The sequence below is a fragment of the Stegostoma tigrinum genome, chromosome 23 (genome assembly GCF_030684315.1).
Source record: "Stegostoma tigrinum isolate sSteTig4 chromosome 23, sSteTig4.hap1, whole genome shotgun sequence".
Classification (NCBI taxonomy): domain Eukaryota; kingdom Metazoa; phylum Chordata; class Chondrichthyes; order Orectolobiformes; family Stegostomatidae; genus Stegostoma; species Stegostoma tigrinum.
The window spans coordinates 20,595,432-20,615,284 of NC_081376.1; the positions used below are offsets into that span (position 1 = coordinate 20,595,432).

Sequence of the window (19,853 nt, forward strand, 5' to 3'; positions counted from 1 at the left end):
ATAACCAAAAACAGAGGATACCCCATGATACCATAGGAAAAAAGGTAAATGTTTCTACCAAGCAAGGTATAATTACACGTATTGGTGGAATGATGTAAAATGCTAACTCTATCCTGCCCTGTACCAGAGGCATTCATTACCTGACCTGTTAATTTCAAAATCATACCTAGTAAACTAACCAAGCTGTGTGCATATTAAAAGTAATCACCTTCCTCTCAGGACCTGCTGATGACTTTTCCCTTTTCTGTATGAAGTGCTAGTAGTGGATATTGTCAGAGTTCATGCCATTTTATGTGTTTGATTTTCTATCTCCATTTTCAGGGATTGTTTCAAACATTCAAGTTTTATATAAATAAAACATGCTGGTCAAAGCTACAGTTATGTAGTGTTAACAGAAAAAGAAAACACTTGAAATAATAAACCACCAGACATAATCTCAACATGTCACACACTTTATGGTCAGTTAAGTATCTATAGAAATGTATCAGAGATAATGGGAACTGCAGATGCTGGAGAATTCCAAGATAATAAAATGTGAGGCTGGATGAACACAGCAGGCCAAGCAGCATCTCAGGAGCACAAAAGCTGACGTTTCGGGCCTAGACCCTTCATCAGATGAAGGGTCTAGGCCCGAAACGTCAGCTTTTGTGCTCCTGAGATGCTGCTTGGCCTGCTGTGTTCATCCAGCCTCACATTTTATTATCTATAGAAATGTTGTCATTTTCGTAATATTGGAAATAACATAGCTAATTTGATCACAGCAAGATCCCTCAAACAGCAATATGATAATTATGTTATCTGTGTAGACTTCCAAAAGGCCTTTGATAAGGTGCCTCACGGGAGGCTGCTGAGTAAGGTGAGGGCCCATGGTGTTCGAGGTGAGCTACTGGCATGGATTGAGGATTGGCTGTCTGCCGGAAGGCAGAGAGTTGGGATCAAAGGCTCTTTTTCGGAATGGCAACCGGTAACAAGTGGTGTCCCACAGCCGTTCACTTTATATATTAATGATCTGGATGAAGGGACTGGGGGCTTCTGGCGAAGTTTGCCGATGGTATGAAGTGAGGTGGACTGGTAGGTAGTACTATGGAGGTGGGGAGGCTGCAGAAAGATTTAGACAGTTTCGGAGAGTGGTCCAGGAAATAGCTAATGAAATTCAACGTGAGCAAATGCGAGGTCTTGCACTTTGGAAAAAAGAACACAGGCATGGACTATTTTCCAAATGATCAGAAAATTCATAAAGCCGAAGTACAAAGGGATCTGGGAGTGCTAGTCCAGGATTCTCTGAAGGTTAACTTGCAGGTTGAGTCTGTGATTAAGAAAGCGAATGTAATGTTGTCATTTATCTCAAGAGGGTTGGAATATAAAAGCAGCGACATGCTTCTGAGACTTTATACAGCACTAGTTAGGCCCCATTTAGAATACTGTGTCCAATTTTGGGCCCCACACCTCAGGAAGGACATACTGGCACTGGAGCGTGTCTAGCGGAGATTCACACGGATGATCCCTGGAACGGTAGGCCTAACATACGAACGGCTGAGGATCCTGGGATTGTATTCATTAGAGTTTAGAAGGTTGGGGGAAGATCTAATAGAAACTTACAGGATAATGCATGGCTTAGAAAGGGTGGACGCTGGGAAGTTGTTTCCCTTAGGCGGGGAGACTAGGACCCATGAGCACAGCCTTAGAATTAGAGGGGGTCAATTTAGAACGGAAATGAGGAGACATTTCTTCAGCCAGAGTGTGGTGGGTCTGTGGAATTCATTGCCACAGCGCAGTTTAGGCCTGGACTTTAAATGTCTTCAAGGCAGAGATTGATAAATTCTTGAACTCGCAAGGAATTAAGGGCTACGGGGAGAGTGCGGGTAAGTGGAGTTGAAATACCCATCAGCCATGATTAAATGGTGGAGTGGACTCGATGGGCTGAATGGCCTTACTTTCACTCCTGTATCTAATGGTCTAATTACTGGATATTCCATTTTTGTGATATTGAAGGATAAGTATGGATCAGAACACCAGAAAGAACTGCTTTGCCATTCTCCGAAATTGTGTCATGTGTATTTTAATATTATGTACTTTAATGTTTCATGGAAAAAAATAATGCCTCAAACAGCCTCCGTACAGCACCTGGGTGACAGGCTGGATTACATGTGGAACAAAAACAGAAGTTGTTTGGAAAAGCTCAATGGGTCTGGTGACATCTGTGAAGGAAAATCAGAGTTAATGTTTCAGGTCTGCTGACTCTTCCTCAGAATTCGGGCCTGAAGTATTACCTGAGATAATTGGAACTGCAGTTACTGGAGAATCCGAGATAACAAAGTGTGGAGGTGGGTGAACACACAAGTGGCATCTTAGGAGCGCAAAAGCTGATGTTAGACCCTAGGCCCGAACCGTCAGCTTTTGTGCTCCTGAGATGCTGCTTGGCTTGCTGTGTTCATCCAGCTCCACACTTTGTTATCTCCGAAATATTAACTGATTTTTTTTTCATAGATGCTGCCAGACCCGCTGAACTATTCCAGCAACTTCTGCTTTTGTGCCTGATTTACAGCATATGCAGTTCTTTCAGTTTTTATGGATCATATGTCCTTAGGAATGGGTCTTGAATCCACACTTTCCATACTAAGGCGAGAATACTAACACTGAGCCATACTGAAACCAGGTGTGACTAGTCACTCTCGTTACTTCTACATCAAAAATGGGCAGAGGTAATATTTTTGTTCACATTTGTCATAAATAAATGATATATCTCAAACAAATGGATGGATTTCAGTGAAATTTTGTCCACAAAATATGCCTCAAGAAAGAACTTTATTTTTGGCAATGATGCAGATTCAGAACCTATAGTTTTTTTTTTAAAAGGTACCATTTAACACTGAAATAGTGCAATTTGATCTTTTCAACCATTCTATGGCTTGGTTAGTTTTGAAACGTGAATTTATTTCAGCTGGTATGGTGGAATTTCTCATCTGTCGAAATGCGAACACAGCTTTGAGTGGGTTTTAGCATGATGGAATAATCTGAAGCTTTCTTGTGAGACGAAAGCTCTTAATGAAATCAGTTTTGTAGTTAGTGCTGCAGACAGTTGGGAAGAGCCTCAGGAAAAGCTGTGTAATTATAATAAGTTTGAGTTAACACATAGGATGCCAGAAGTGTGCAGTCTATGTCTGCTTTACTTACGCTGTTGGTGTGAGGAACTGATCTGAAATTATGCTGCACTGTTAGAAGAAGGTGCTCCCACTGTCTTATTAGTAATAGGGGATGTTTAAATGGAGATACGAATTTTGATTGTGGTATGAATAAGATTTAACTGTTGTGTTAGAAAGAGTGTAAAACAGAAAACCAAATGGTTCCTCACTGTGAAATTAGATCATTTCAAATATAGTCCATCAGGTGTCAGAGTCATTCTTATGTATCACTGGTTGCATTGCACAGAAGGACAGGTTTCACTCTATGTTCTTTGGCAGAATTATCCAAATTAGTTCCATTCCTCCATTGCCCTGCAATTCTCTTCTCGCTTTCTCACTAAAAATTCCACCCAGGTAGCAACAAGTTTGTTAACCAGGAGAAAAAAAAACTATCACTGCTAATCCTTGACCAGAATGGAGTTGAAAAAAAGTTCATTGTTTAGTTGAAAGTGGTTTAAAAAAAAAAGCCTGGGAGATATATCAGCTGCTGGGTATGCAATTAGTGGTCCATTCATTTTCTCTGACTATTTAAAAGCAAAGCTAACTTAGAACTTCAAAATAAATTACTTTTATATCTGAGCAGGCCTTAGGAAGTAGCCAAGGCTGATCTGGGAGACCAGCACATCTGGTCTGTTCCATCTTTGGGCTAGGCTGAGAGAAATTGAACTATGACATTAGCTGGGTATTGTTCCAATGCTAGCATTGACATTTATTCTTTAGAACATTTTCATGCAATGCAGTATTTTCTCCACTAAAAAAAAATTCCCTTGTTTCACTTTTTATTGTCTACTTGACAGTTCATCCTTTCTGCTGGTTGTATCCCACAGTGATTTTTGCAGGCGAGAGCTTTTAAAGCAGTTTAAAAAGTGACCAGTAGTGTGACCTGAAACTACAACTTTACAAGTTGTAGGTTGGAATTTGGGAGAGCTGTAGAAGAGTCAAAACATCAAATGTATCCACCAGCATCTTACAAAGTCACTTAGGTATTCAGTGCAAATGGCAATACCAGTTCTACAAAAGGTCACTTATGTATATTTGAAAGAAACAAACAGTCTCTCTTAGAGCCTGGACTCTTGAATTGCTTGTTTTAATCTAAACTTTGTCTACATTCCTGAAATAAGAATCCCTCATATTGTTCATACTTTGTATCTCTTGCAGATGATCCCTCTCTGATAACTGCTACTGAGCTGCATGAATATTCTAGAGAACAGCTCAATTCATTTCACTTTGTAATTTAGCCTCAGTTTAAAAGGAGTAGTCCTTCTTAGACCATATACCCCATTCATCATTATTTAATATAAAATTATTAACTAAATATAAATAAGCAACCAGTTATCAAAAGTGATTTAAACCACAAAAAAGCAGCAGAGAACACAATTAATATCAACAGATCTCACGATAAACTTGCTAAAATAAAATCAACATAGATGATTAAATTATTACAATCCATTGTGCCAAATGGAATGGAGAAATTGACAAGTGCATATTAAACATTTTTTTAAAAAAAAAATCAAAAGATGATGATATCATAACTCGGTAAATCCCCTGCACACCAATCAATTCCCCTGTTATGTAGTAATTAATAGCACGTGTCCTCTTCCATTACTAGCATATCCTCAGAAAGAAATGACAACAAACATGTCACTGGACAAAAGAGATTTACCTATTCATTTTGAATTCTCCAAGCAGCATTTCCACTGTTTGCAAATACCTTAGCTAGAGTGAGTTGCTTCCTTCTGCAATTCTGAAGTCACCTGCTGAGTTTGTAGCAGTGGTTAGTCATAATGATACCTGGTAATGCTTTTTTGCCACATGGTTTGCAGGTGGGAATGGATAGAAAGAGTGAGACAGAGGTATATAACTTGCTTGAGTTGTAAACATTTCAGTCCTGCAGTATGCACACAAATCAAATCCAGAACCGGTAAAAGCAAGAAGCCACTCATCATCAACAGCGGAGATTCTTTCCAAACTTGAAATAAAATGCAATGAAGTAGGACACTGTTTCTGTGCTTTGTTGCATTTTGATCCTGGATCTCATGTTAAAATATGTCATTCTGGATATAGTTTAGCTGTATCGTTTCCAGTTTTTCCACCAATGGCTGTGCATTCCTGAATTGGTTTCTTGTTCATTTTCTAATGTTGTTTCGGCACAGCCATTAGTGCCATAATTTCCTTATAGTCCTTAACAAGTTCCCTAAGCGGGTCCATGTACAAGTTCACATTCACTGCCATCCATTCCTCCACAGTGTCGGGAAAGTAAATATTTTCCATCTGTGCACGAAAGTTTCCCAAGTACTCTTCCCACCGTTTGTGAACTCTGAAGATATTTTATAGTTGAATTAACCATACTGCATAATTAAAAACTGTTTTACAAGCACAAGTAGATCCTGTATTAATACAGACTTGACTAGTAAACTGTGTGTTATCAGATTGTAGTGATAAATTATGATCCAACAGACTGCACTAGTACACTTGATACTGATGAATCCTCAAAACTACAAAAACTGTGCCAGCAATGAGTCAATAACCCTTACAACACCATAAATTTCTATCACACTAACCAAAATATACTGACAAACTCCAAGATAGCATAAGACTGCACTAAGAAAATAAATTGAATGGTTACAACACAGAAAGGCAGCCATTTGACCCCTCGTGTCTGTGCCAGCTCTCTACAGAAGCAATTCATTTAGTTTCACTGTCCCAACTTTTCCTTGTGACACTGGAAATTTTTGTCTTCAGGTAATCATCCAAATCTCTTGAAAGCCAAGATTCAATCTGCCACCATTGACTCCACTCTAAGACTGTACATTCCAAATCCAAAGGACTCATTGCATAACAAGGTGTTTCGTCACAATGCCATTTCTTCTTTGCCTATCACTCTAAATTGATGTGTGTAAACTCTTGCTGCTTCTACCAATGGAAACTGTTTCTCCCATCTACTTTGTGCAGCCACTTTATGATTTTCAAATAACCCTATCAAATTTGCTCTTAATCTTGACCTATAGAAGGACAACAGCCCAACAGACTACAAAGGTATATAGATTGTGTAAATGAGTGGGAAGAGATTTTGCCAATGGTGTATAATTAGGCAAAACGTGAACTTGTCCTCTTTGGCCAGAAGAATCAAAAAGTAGCATGTTTTCAAATAGAGAGAAAAATATGGTAGAAGGGGATCTGGTACATGAATCACAGAAGGTTAGGATACAGCATCAAATGATTAGGAAGACAAATAGAATGTTGTTCATTGCAAAAGGCACAGAACATTAAAGCAGGGATGTTTAGCTGAAGCTATAGAGGCGTGACCACATCTGGAATACTGTGTACAATTTTGGTCTTCTTATTTAAAAGTGTATTAGAAATACTTAGATGAATCATGCAACCGATAGCTAGAATAGATTGGGAGGTGGGGGAGATTTTCTGAGAAAGGAGAGAGAAAGCTGGGCCTGTCTCCATTGGAGTTTAGATGAATAAGAGGTGATCTTAATGTGTACAAGATTCTGACAGGACTTGGCAAGGTAGATGCTGAATGGATATTTTCCTTGCGGGATAAACTAGAACTAGGGGACAAAGATTAAAAGTTACAGGTCTTTCATTTAAGTTGGAGGTAAGATTTTTTTTTCTCCCAAGTCATGAGCATTTAGTATTTTCTTGCCAACAGAGACAGTACGATTAAATATTTTCAAAGTGGAGATAGATAATTTCTTCATTAAGAAGACAAGAAAAACTGGATCGACTAGAATTGTACTCACTGGAATTTAGAAGAATGGAGGGGGGGGGGTGGAATCTCAGAAGCATATAAAATCCTGATGGGACTGGACAGTGTAGATGTGGGAAGAATGTTCCTGGTGTTGGGGTAGTGCAGAACTAGGGGTCACAGTCTAAGAATAAGGGGTAAGCCATTAAAGGTTTGATATAAGGAAGAATTCCTTCCCTCGAGTTGTGAGCCTCTAGAATTCCCTATCACAGAAAGCTGTTGCAGCCAGTCCATTAGATATATTCAAGAGGGAGCTGGATGCAGCCCTTGCAGCTGCAGGGATCAAGCAATGTGGAGAGAAAGCAGGAGTGGGATACTGAGATTGCATGATCAGCCATGATAATATTGAATGGTGATACAGACTCAAAGCTGAATGGGTTACTCCTGCACCTGTTTTCCAAGTTTCTACATAAGAAACTTGATGGTCATTGAGGATAAACAGGAATGTGAAGTTGAGACCATCATGAGATCAACCATCAACTGAAAGGCTCAAATTTCATGTAATTCATAACCTAGCACACTCAACTCCCTCTATGCCTCAATTCTGCAGTCTCTCTCCACTAGATTACATGCTGCTTTTGTACTCTTCTTGCCAAAGTTTTTCCTAAATCACATTTTCCTAAATCATACGTCATCTGCCAAATATATGCCCTGCCAAATATATGCCCACTCACCTAACCTCTCTATCCTTTGCAGAATCCACATAGCTGCTTCATAATTTACGTTCCTACCTATCTTAGCGTATTAAGCAATTCAGAAACCATATACTGGTTATTTCATCCAAATCATTTACAGACAATTTCCAGTTGCAAACAGATTCCAGTCTTCTATCAGTTTGCAAGTCGATTTGTATGCAAATTGAAACACAAGAGGACAATATAAAATAAGCACTTGCAAGTACAGTAAATTGTACATTAGTTTTTTAAAATGAATATTAATATAACCCTGTGTGGGATCTTATTTTTAAGTATAAGCATTTGTAAACTGGGGACCACCTGTATATAAACTATGAATAGTTGAGGGCCCAGCACTGGCAGGCCACTAGTAATGGCTTGCTAACCCAAAAGTAACCCATTTATGCCTATTCTACATTTTCTAGAGACTGACTAATCCCCTTTTCACACTATTATCTTACCCCATATACCATCAGCTCTTATTTTGCACAGTAAATTCAGTTCCTGTTCACACACAAATCAAGCCAATCGTTCTTGCATTAACACAGATTGCCCTAGCAAACAGAAGAGACTGTCTTTTAAATCTATAGAGTTTTCCTTGACACAGACATCTCTTGTCAGTTATTGCTCCCTAGTTCCACTTAAAAAGATGTCTGACTTTTAAGACAGGGATGAGGAGAATTATTTTCTCTGAAGGTTGAAAGTTTGTGGAATTTCCTTCCTCAGAAAACAGTGAAGACTGAATCATTGAATTTGTCAGGGCTGAGTTAGATTTTGGATAGACAAAGGGAGTCAAAAAGTTATTAGGGGCAGACATGAAAGTGGAGTTAAGTCAACCAGATTAGCCATGATCTTACTGAATGATGGAAGAAGTTCGAAAGACCAAATGGCCAATTCCTGCTCCCAAGTCCAATGTTCCTACGTCCCTTGTGTAAACGAGATTATTCCATTACGACTTCCTAGGGATATAAGGCCAATGGTTCCTCACTCATCATTGATAGGGAGCTGGTAATTATTATTTTATACAAACGTAAACCAAAGTTAAATGTCCATCAAAAATGGAATTCAAAGCATGCCTTAGGGAATCAAAATGATACCATTTGATAACAGCTCCATCCATAGAACTGAGAAAATAGAAATTATTTTATTAGAATAATTAATATGGTCAGACAAAAAGTCTAAATTTTTTGTTAGAAAAGGGAGTACACCAGTTAACTCCTCAGAACTGTTCCTCCATTTAGTTAGTTCATCAATCATCATCTCAACTCCATTTTCCTGCCTTTCCTAAATTATTCCTTGATATCCTTGTCTAACAACTGATCTTAGTCTCAAATGCTCCAAATTGGCACTCAGTGCCACATCTATTGAGTCAGTGTCCCAAATATGGTTGGAAAAAAAATTTCCTGAATTTTATCCTCTGAACTGTCCTGTTCAAATTTTAAGACTACGTGGCATTGTTAATATTACCAGAGGAAGCAGTTGCCTTTTCAAATTGTGGCATGTGGTTCAGTGGTGCCTCAGCAGCAGAGACCGAGGTTCAATTCCACCCTTGGACAACTCTGTGGAGTTTGCCCATTCTCCCCGTGTCTGCATGGGTTTCCTCCAGGTGCTCCAGTTTCCACCCACTGTCCAAAGATATGGAGGTTAGGTGGACTGGCCGTGCTAAATTGCCCACAGTGTCCAGGGACGTGCAGGCTAGGTGGATTAGCCATAAGAAATGCAGAGTTACAGGGACAGGGTTGGAGAGTGGGTATGGGTGGGATGCTGTTTAAAGGGATGGTGTAGACTTGTTGGGGTGAATGGCCTGCTCCTACTCTGTAAGAATTCTTTGATCCTTCTACGAACAGCATCTTTCTGCTGTTTAGCGATGTAACTTTTTGCTGTAAAGTTTAATACAGTTCATATTCACTAGCTATAGCGATAAACAATCCAATCATCTGGAATACCAGTCCATTAAAATAACCAAGGTTAATATTCCTTGACCTGAAGAACTGTCTAATTCCAGAAGACATCAGGACAACCCCAAGGATCAAAGGAAGTTATCAATCTCAAGTTGAACTCACCTGTGTAATTCACTGCCAAAATGCTCCATGTTGCGAGGATTTGCAAATTGGTGTTTCCTGTTGTAGCAACTGAACCAGCCTTTGATTTCACTGTTTAAATGGAGTATACATTGTCAGCCTTTGTAGAAGATATAGTCTCGGTATGACGCTGGAGATTAGAACAATCTAATTACTGGCACCTGGGTAAATTTTGACCTCTCTTTCAAAGTGGATTGAGAGATTGTGGTCGTGATAGAGGATCATCAAAACACCGCCACCGTTACTACATTCCAAAGGTCAATATGTAGACATTATTGCCGAGGAGTATGGAAGTTAAATTTTGTGAATAAGAGTCATGAAGCTTCTCATTTTGTATTCAACTTGACTGATTACTTTAGTATTGCTGAACAAAACAGACATTTTGTCATAAGCTTTTTATCCTGTGTTCATTAGAACAATTAACGATAACTTACCGTTAACTGCCAGGCTTTGTTTAAATTTTAAACCAGGCAGGTTTACACTGATTGCCCTGAGAAATTAACCAGTCTATCTGCCTGGTTCAAAATTTAAACAAAGTTTGGAAATTAATTTTCAGTAACCATTAACTGATGCATTGTCAACAATGCCTCTACTAATCAAAAAAGTCCATATGCCAACCAGTCAGCACGCTTGTCATACATGTTATAAATGTTTTTTACCTCTTAAATTGGTATTCTTGTTAGTGAGGGCAAGACAAAAGGCTTCAACTAAATTTGTTTTCTTTCAGCCATACTCAAAATTCTGTACTACTGAACAATTAAAATTAGTTTTTGTGCTTCAATCCTGATAAATGCAAAAATAAAAAGGCTTTTATGTCTCTCCTTAGCAATACATTATAGAAAGAGACAGAGATGGCATAAAGGGAGGCAAATAAAGGAGAAGTGCAAGTGCAAATTCAAAACCATAGAACATTGTGATCAATAGGTAATAAGCATCAAACTTTTTAAATCAACGTAAAGGCTTGTTGCAGTAGGGAAATGCAGCATAAAATGAGGCAAATTAGGATGATTAATTTCACTTGAGAGTTATTTAAAAGTAGAGTTGGAACAGAACACGTAGAAATAATCATTTCTGTTGATTAAAGGAGCTAGACTTAAGATAAAATACTAGATGACATAAGGAACGCAGTATTTCATAAAATAGAAAAGCTGACAGGTTGTCAATGATCAAAGACTGTATCATTTTAGGTGGGTGGTTCAAGAGATAAGCAATAGTACAAACATTGGGATTATAACTACTGTTCTATTGGAGGTTAAATTCTAGCACAATATGTGTTACTACAAGATCTAATGAAACAGAGTTAATCAATGTTTGAGCAAACCACATGGATGTTGAGGCAAAATTGTAATGTTACAGTAAAATGAAAGAGCAGGAAGTTTGGATTAATATGAGCTCCCAATATCACAGACTAATTAACTCTCATAATGAAATTTCTCCGCATCCGTACATCTCACCTGTTATTTTCTATAACAGAAGTTACTTCAGATTTCAGATTTTGAGTAATCCAACGAACCATTTGATAAACCTCAGCTCCTGCAAATGTGCCTTCACCTTCACTATAAAAGGAATGTAGTTGTCATGGAGTTAAAAACAGCTGAGCAAGTTAAAGTGTTTCAACAGCATTCTAAAAACAACAATGGTCAACAATAATACAACCATAGGGCTGCTCTCTCTCATTAGAGAGACGGCTGGTAATGTGTAACCTGAGGGTCACCATGTCTCAGGCAAGAGGAAGAAGTTTGAGATGAGAGTCCTTCTTGATAATTGCAGTTCGTGCAGGAATTGAACACACTTTTGGCATCACTGCATTGCAATCTAGCCATCCAGCCAAATGAGCTAATGATCCCCTGCTAAGATATTCTTTGGACGTTTCGTTACATTCTAAGCTTGTAATTATGAAATTTAGTGAAGTTAGAACATAGAACATAGAACAGTACAGCACAGAACAGGCCCTTCAGCCCACAATGTTGTGCTGACCATTGATCCTCACGTATGCACCCTCAAATTTCTGTGACCATATGCATGTCCAGCAGTCTCTTAAATGACCCCAATCACCTCGCTTCCACAACTGCTGCTGGCAACGCATTCCATGCTCTCACAACTCTCTGTGTAAAGAACCCGCCTCTGACATCCCCTCTATACTTTCCACCAACCAGCTTAAAACCATGACCCCTCATGCTAGCCATTTCTGCCCTGGGAAATAGTCTCTGGCTATCAACTCTATCTATGCCTCTCATTATCTTGTATACCTCAATTAGGTCCCCTCTCCTCCTCCTTTTCTCCAATGAACAAAGTCCAAGCTCAGTCAACCTCTCTTCATAAGATAAGCCTTCCAGTCCAGGCAGCATCCTGGTAAACCTCCTCTGAACCCTCTCCAAAGCATCCTCATCTTTCCTATAATAGGGCGACCAGAACTGGACGCAGTATTCCAAGTGCGGTCTAACTGAAGTTTTATAGAGCTGCAACAAGATCTCACGACTCTTAAACTCAATCCCCCTGTTAATGAAAGCCAAAACACCATATGCTTTCTTAACAACCCTGTCCACTTGGGTGGCCATTTTAAGGGATCTATGTAGTTGTTTGTACTATTTGATAATGGAACAGTGTATATTCCAAAATGCAGGAGTAAATTGGAATAAATTATCAGAAATCTTTTGAATATTTGGTTAAAAAGATATTTAAGCTTCAGTTGAGATCTGTGCTAGCAACCCAGAAAGCAAAGTGATTCATATTTGTCAAGGTTGACAACCAGGAAGACTCACTGGCCTTAGGGATTTCTAACAAGACTTTTTAATCATTCATTCACCAGGTGAGGGCTAGGCCAGCATTTATTGCCCATCCCCAATTTTCCAGAGGGTAGTTAAGAGTGGGTCTGAATCACATATAGGCCAGACCAGGCAAGGCCGTTTCCTTCCCTGAAGAACATTCATGAACCAGATGGGTTTTTAAACAACAATTTACGTTGATTTCATGGTCATTATTAGACTTAATTCTAGATTTTTATTGAATTCAGATTCCAACATTTGCCATGGCAGTATTTGAACCGGTGTCACTGGATTAACAACCCAGCGACAATACCAATAGGCCATTGCCTCCCTTGAGTGATAGTGACATTGTTATTGATATTAATTATTTATTGATTTTATATCATGATATGAGAGTATCACTGTCTCAACCAGTGTTTGTTGCTGATCCCTCGCGGCCTTTGAAATTCCAAATCTAATAGTATTTTTATCAGAGATTTCATTTTAAGTTTTCTAACATCTGCCATGGTGGGATTCAAATCCAGGTCCATCAAACTTTACCTGGGTTTGGATTACTAGTCCAGAGACAATACCACTATGCCATCATCTCCTCACAGGGAATGATTTGTACACGATGGGAAAATTTTGACGTTGTTCTTGAGATGAGGAACCAATGCTTTTGACAATAGACAAATCTAGTTAAGCAGGTCTTTTGGAATAGAATGCAGTCATTGGAGCTCAGGATCACCTGGAGCAAGCATAGGAACTTGGGTGAATGGCAGTTGATCCTGAGGGCATGGATGAGAGTTTTAGTCATAACAGGATGAAGTAGAAGTGGAGACGGAAGACAGAAATAAGTCAGTGGTAATGCTTGGATATGGGACTCGGTCATCTATCAATGTTGACCGCAGTATATAAATACTTGTTTTCTTTGAATTTGAAATTGAGAGCAAGGATTAAGCATAATGTCTACTGCTGGACTGTACTGGAGGTGACCACCCAATAGTGAAGGGGATCAAATTTTTTTTGCTTTGGCAAAAATTACCATCAGTATTGTCAGTTTTGACACACAGTTCTGATTCATCCAGGATGCAAACAATTGACTTCCATGTGCCAACTTTAATTGCCACATACCCTCCACTGCATAAGGTATATACAGCTTCTCTGTGATTTACAGAGCCCACCTCCCTTTAGGTACACCCCGAAAACAGAACTTTAATAAAATTACCTCAAGTTTTTTTCTAGGTCAATATTTTTAAATCCCAAAAGCTGCTGTGATTTGGTTTTCACGTTCTCCGTGAAAGAACCTGAGGAAGTCAATACGGAAAAAAGAATCAGGAAAAGATATTTCACTGAAAGGGCTCAATTTCTCTTCACGAAACACATTCAAGTGTAGAGGGAACTTTGCATCTATCCTTTTCAAAAATTCATTCATGGGATGAGGGCATTGTCACTGGCTCAGCCAGCATTTATTGCCCAGAGGACAATTAAGAGTCAGCCACATTGTTGTGGGTCTGGAATCTCACACAAGCCAGACCAGGTAAGGATGATAGTTTCCTGCCATATAAGATATTAGTGAACCAAAAGACTTTTTAACAACAGTAGACAATGATTCCATGGTCTTAATTCCAGATTTTTATTGAATTAAAATTCTACCATCTTGGGATTTGAACTCAGGTCACCAGAACGTGACCTGGGTCCCTCGATTAACGGTCCACTGATAATATCACTAGGTAATCACTTCCCCTATCCTTTTCTGTATCTTCACTGCAAATATTTGATGGGACAGTTAAATCAAGTTCAAATCTACATCTAACCCTTGCCATATCTGATCTGGGTGTGTTTATTGTGGATACTTGGTGTAATTCTCTAGTACCAACTAAACGTGTTAAAGACAAAACAAAAAGAGAATGTGAGCTTCTGGTCAGAGTGGCTAGTATTAAATACGTTATGGTGTTCTTGCATTAACAGCAGCTTCAACCTTCTCATGTTAGAGACTTCAGGTTTCAGGTAGTGCACCAAAATACACAACAAACAGCTGTGTTTCTCTGTAGCAGAACATTGAATCACACAAACTATTATAATAGTGCAGATAATCTATATTAGTCCAGAGCAACTTAAAGGGAGAAATTAGTAGGTGAAATATTTACAGTAGAGTAACTGAAGGAGTACACTTATTACAGTAAAGCTGGCAGGAGGAGCCTGTGCAAGACACATCAAATCAGCATATTACGTCAAGTGGTGCAGAATATGGGGGCCAGATACTGAGAGTGTTAGAAATCTTTAAAAAACAGAAATACTCAGCAGATCTAGCCACATCTGTTGGAAGAATAACCAGTAATGTTTAAAGTCAAGGACTTTTCATCAGAATTGACAGCAACTAACATTATAGGTCTTAAATATGTGGATTGAGTGAGAGGAAGGAAACAACAAGAAAGAGAGAGATGTGCAAGGTGGAGCAATGAACTGACAGTGTTTGATGATGCAAAGCAAAAAAAGGACTGGCAATGAAATAAGTAAAAGAAAAGGAGAAAATAAAAAGTATCTACAGAAATGTGAATGGCAACCAAAACAAAACAACTGGGGCTCATTTTACTAAGAGGAACTCACCATGTGTCACAGTTTGCATGCAGACCACCAGGGATGGAATTGCAACTGGCAGCAGCTCACACAGAGTTGAGAAATGATCGTACCTGAGAAAGGATATAGAAAAGCATTGACATTATTTTTAAAGAACTTTTGAACAAAATCACCATCTTCAGAAGATATCAGAATATCCACAATATCTCAGATCCAGAAAAGGCTTCCTATTAACTGATGAAGCACCTAAAGTAAGGGTTGGAATGAATCAGGATTGCAGTCAGGCAGTCACAATTTCTAAACAGTAGTTCGGTAGACTTAAATGGTACACTGAACACTAGAGCCTTGCTGATCCCATTCCTACCGGACTGACCTAAAGCCCTAGATCTGTACATTAATTACTTCATGACTGTCCATTCCAGCAACAGATGATGCCTCTCAAATTTCTCACGGTGCTCATAAATCTGCAAGTTCTTGAGGAAACACTGAAAGGTTCCCTCACAAGATACCATTACAGAGTATTTAAAATTAAAACAAGTCAACGTGCAAAGCGTCTGCCAATCAAAGTAAATCTGCAAATTAATCAATCAGCACTGACTTTTTTCTGTAACGCAGCTGGAGTATGTTCCCAATGCCAAAGGTAGCTCTTCTGGAGCCCTTATAGCAGGGAAGGCCACTGAGACATCAGTCAGCCATTTTCTGCTGGTTTGTGTCTGTACATGTGCTGTGACCAGCTCAGTTTATGTCAATGCAAATATGATCAGTATTACTGGATGCATAAAATTTAAATTGTCCCAATACGATTGTGTTTTGCAACAGCCCATTGCTACTTTGACCATCTGCTAATGTTGAAAACTGAAGCTTTTAAATTGGTGACTTGCTAAATTTTAAAAAGGAAGCTCAGAATTGATCTTGTTGAAATAATTCTTTGACTCTGTGTGATGCAACAATTTTTAAGGCACGTAAGCTTCAATAAAAATAGAAGCCTCACAGTTCAGTTTTCCATCATCAAAATGACCTTATGACTCAGCTGCTTTCATGTATTTAGAGTATTTAAAGAACTCTGCAGGTTTTGTGGGGCTATAAATTCAACTCGTTCTCTGTACTTCAGGACCATGTTGCCAGATTGTGACTGAATGTTAGTGCAGTTTGGATTCCCTGGCTCTGAACCGGAGTGAAATTTTGAATTACAACCAAACTGTTTGTCAGTGATGCTATTGTAATGGGCAAACTAAAAAGTAAAAGAAGATTATAGGAATGTCAATGAATTATTCTATACAAGTTGAGCATTATCTTAAATTGGTGTGTTCCTTTCAATTAATGAAGGCTAATAAAAACTTAAAATCCTTTTGTACATGTTGGCGGGGGGGGCACCTTATGATTTTGAATTACTGTATCAACTGGAAGTACAGGAATAATCAATTGATCCTGGTTGCCCTTTTCTATGAACGTTGGGAAGTACCGTCTTTATGACAGGCAGTTGACATTCTTTTGCACTAAAGCGATACAGCATTTCAGTGGTGTGTTTTGACGAATACTGGTTATTGCACCACGATTTGTGACATTTATGATAAATGCAACCTCATTTGTAAACTGTTGTGATTGGTTGAAATTTGGCATTCTTGCCTTTGGCCTGATGAGTGCAAGATGAAAAGCTTTGAAACGTGACCTTCACGCTTATGTTCAAGCATTGTTCTACCCAAGTAACGGTTTATATTTCCTTTTTCAATACTGTTGAGTATAAATAAGTGCAGGAAGGGCCTCACCTTTGCCAGCCTGTTAATGCCAAGCCTTGAAAGCGGAGAGATGAGAACTTTGAGATGGATTTAATCACCTGCAGCCACCGGAGGTGATTGTCCAGGTGGAACTTGATGGGTGTCCAATTCTGGCTAACACCCGATGCACCTTTAAAGGCACTTGCAAACCAGACACTCTTGAATCCACTGTCCACGTACTTGGAAAGTAATGTCTCTAAAAAAAAATCAAAAAAGGTTCTTTATTTTAAAACAAAACAAAAATCCAACTGAACCTTCATATACATCTTAAAATGATGGATAGCTGCAAGTACAGTTAAACAGGATTAGTATAGTTTGGTGTTTGTTGGTCAGCATAGATATGGTGGGCTGAAGGGCCTGTTTCTATTCTGTATGATTCTATCTTTCTATAAACAGAAAGGGAGTCAAAATAGGGAAGATGACGATACAACTGAGGATTGTTTGTTCTTACCTACTTGGTCAATGCTAAAGTCTGGATGATAGAACCACACCATTGGGGTAATATGTTCGGTTATACCAGATTCTGGAAAGAGAAAACTCAAGTATGTTACATGTGTATATATATACTATGTACATGTATAATAAATCTAAAATAATAAAAGCATACATTTATGCAACATGTTTCATGGCTTTGGGATGTCTCAAAGGTCTTTACTGCCATTTAAGTACTTCTGGTGTCTTCAATGTTGTGGGAAATTCAACAACCAAAACGGCATACATCGAAGTTCCACAAACAGCAATGATAACCAAGTGTTCTGGTTTAGGGATAAATATTAGCCAGAGCACCAGAAAGAACTTCTCTGATCTTCTTCAAAAAGATTTTTTACACCAAACAAAAAAAGGGACTTGGAGCAGAATCTTGTGACCTCCCAATGGGAGCTTCTAAACAAACCTGAGTAAACTAAAGGTTTTATCAGTGTAAAGAACAGGTGATATTTTAGGTCAGATAATGCATTGTTAGGTGTGAGACCTTGTTTAGAATCTGTTTGTGTTTTAATTTGGAGTCAGACGGGTAAAACCTTTAGTTCTCTCTGCACCATGACTGGAAAGGAATTTGGGGATTTACATATTCATATTAAATCAATAAAAACTTTCGAACTGATTAAAGATTTAATAGCATCTTAGGTTTGTTTAGTACATCATCAATGGCGTGAACCTTTGATCTTTTATTTATAAATTCTGTGTCTGATATTACCTCTCTCACTAACACCTGAAGGAGGACTGAGGCTCTGAAAGCTTGTGTTTTCAAATAAACCTGTTGTATATAACCTGGTGTCTTGTGATTTCTGGCTTAATACAGAGGACAGACTACAGACCTTTGAATTCACCAAACATGCATGACATGTCAATGAATAAACAAATCATAAAATTTCATTACTTCCCTTGCTAAAAACAAAGAGGTTAGAAAGACTCACCAATGATTCTTTCCTTATTAGTCTTTCGCATCATATCATCCCACATGATGAGCTTAATTCCAGGATATTTGTTGACCACGAAACTCCCAAGTTGCTTTATATGATCCAAGAATATCTTTCCAATGTCTCCTCGTTGTTCGTTGATCCACTGTTTGGATTCAGTACTTTCTCCAAGATTAAAAACCTCAAAAAAAAATTCTTCATAAAATACCTGTAATCATATCATATTCAGCCCTACAACCCTCCAAGTTATCCATGCTCCTTTAATTAGACTCAATTGTGAATTCCTGAAATGAACTATTTCACAATGACAAGTTTACCTTTAGTTGCCTATGCCTTAAATGCTGGAAGAGCCTCCCTTTCTCCCTTGCTTTTCTCCTTTGAAAGTACAGTATAAATACAAAGTTTTTTTTATAAACTACACAATGTCATTCGCCGTTCAAGTACTCTACTATCTAGCCACAGTGTTCATACAGTAAATGGCAAACTAACCCTGAGCCTCAGCACAGAGGATTCTCAATAGAACTTACTGCAACTGAGTAAATCTGATGGAAAGACAAGATTTTATTATGAAAACAATTATGAATTTCTGCTTTGTTGCTGAATTTTCAACATTATAGAAATTCGCTCAATAATGTGGCTTCTTTAACTGGGTAAATAGGTTCAGTGTGGTAGATGCCAGTTCACACAACTATCTTCATGTATCTACCAATCTAACTGTTCGGACAAATATATAGATTTCACTTGGACAGCAATTCACTTTGCCAAGAGACTTGGATGAACAAACCCCTGCTAAAGGCACTGCAAGCTTTGCATTAATCAGTGTTCACTTGACAAGAAGCTGAATCTATCACCATTGTCATTAATAACACACAGACTGATAGAGTTAAACAAAGCAAATCTTTAGACCTCAGATCACTAAGCACTCCCATTAGAAATGAAAAATGGAGAAAGCATAACTCTTGTAAATATCCAATTCATCACAATAGGATTCCTCCATTTTGTAAGATAATGCTTGATACAATGGTACCTCAGGAGCCTCACTCCAATACAATAGCCCCTGTCACATTTGCTGCAGAGGAAGTCAATAGGTTGAAAGTGTGCATGCTTCACTTCTTGCGGTTTTCTCTTGGCCAGCTAAGATTTTCATTCCTGCTTGTCTCTTCCGTTGACTTTCCAAATAGTCAGCCTCCAGAGATCTTAGCTGTCAGCAAATCTTTCCCAGTTGTCAGTGTCGATTTCTGCCATCTTGATATCGCCTCTGCAGGTGTATTTAGAAGAGGTCATACTCCAGTGGCCAGTTCATCATATGGAAGGTTTTCGCATCAGCGACTACCATCCATCTGATGAATGTGGCCAAATCAACTGTGACATAGTTAGCTTAATAAAGGGTGTATGCAGATACGATCTGCATGATCCAGATTTGGTGACTTAGTCCTGCCAAGAGAAATTGCTGAGCATTCTGGTGTTTTCAGTCAGGTTGCATATTCATTTCAGCTTCAAGTGACATTGCTGGTGATTATGGAGCCTAGATAGCGTGAAGTATTACATAGTCAATGCCGGTAGGTAATGACAACATACTGGACTATGATATTTGTATTCCTGATGTTGATGGTCAAATCTAAGGTCATAGGCATGATTGAGT

General features: G+C 38.6%; 1 protein-coding gene across 3 annotated transcripts in view; it reads right to left on the bottom strand.

Annotated features, from left to right (window-relative positions):
• Nucleotides 1–687: 687 nt before the first annotated feature.
• Nucleotides 688–19,853, bottom strand: part of zgc:113333 (beta-N-acetylhexosaminidase) — a 41,279-nt gene continuing 22,113 nt past the window's right edge. For all 3 annotated transcript variants that reach the window (XM_048552139.2, XM_048552138.2, XM_048552140.2), the window contains exons 8-15: nt 18,209–18,392; nt 17,245–17,316; nt 16,785–16,989; nt 15,049–15,131; nt 13,667–13,745; nt 11,149–11,250; nt 9,677–9,766; nt 688–5,499 (exon numbers count right to left, since the gene is read on the bottom strand). In XM_048552139.2, coding sequence (XP_048408096.1) covers nt 5,316–5,499; nt 9,677–9,766; nt 11,149–11,250; nt 13,667–13,745; nt 15,049–15,131; nt 16,785–16,989; nt 17,245–17,316; nt 18,209–18,392 — 999 coding nt within the window. In that variant the 3' untranslated portion in view covers nt 688–5,315. The remainder of the gene's footprint in view (nt 5,500–9,676; nt 9,767–11,148; nt 11,251–13,666; nt 13,746–15,048; nt 15,132–16,784; nt 16,990–17,244; nt 17,317–18,208; nt 18,393–19,853) is intronic.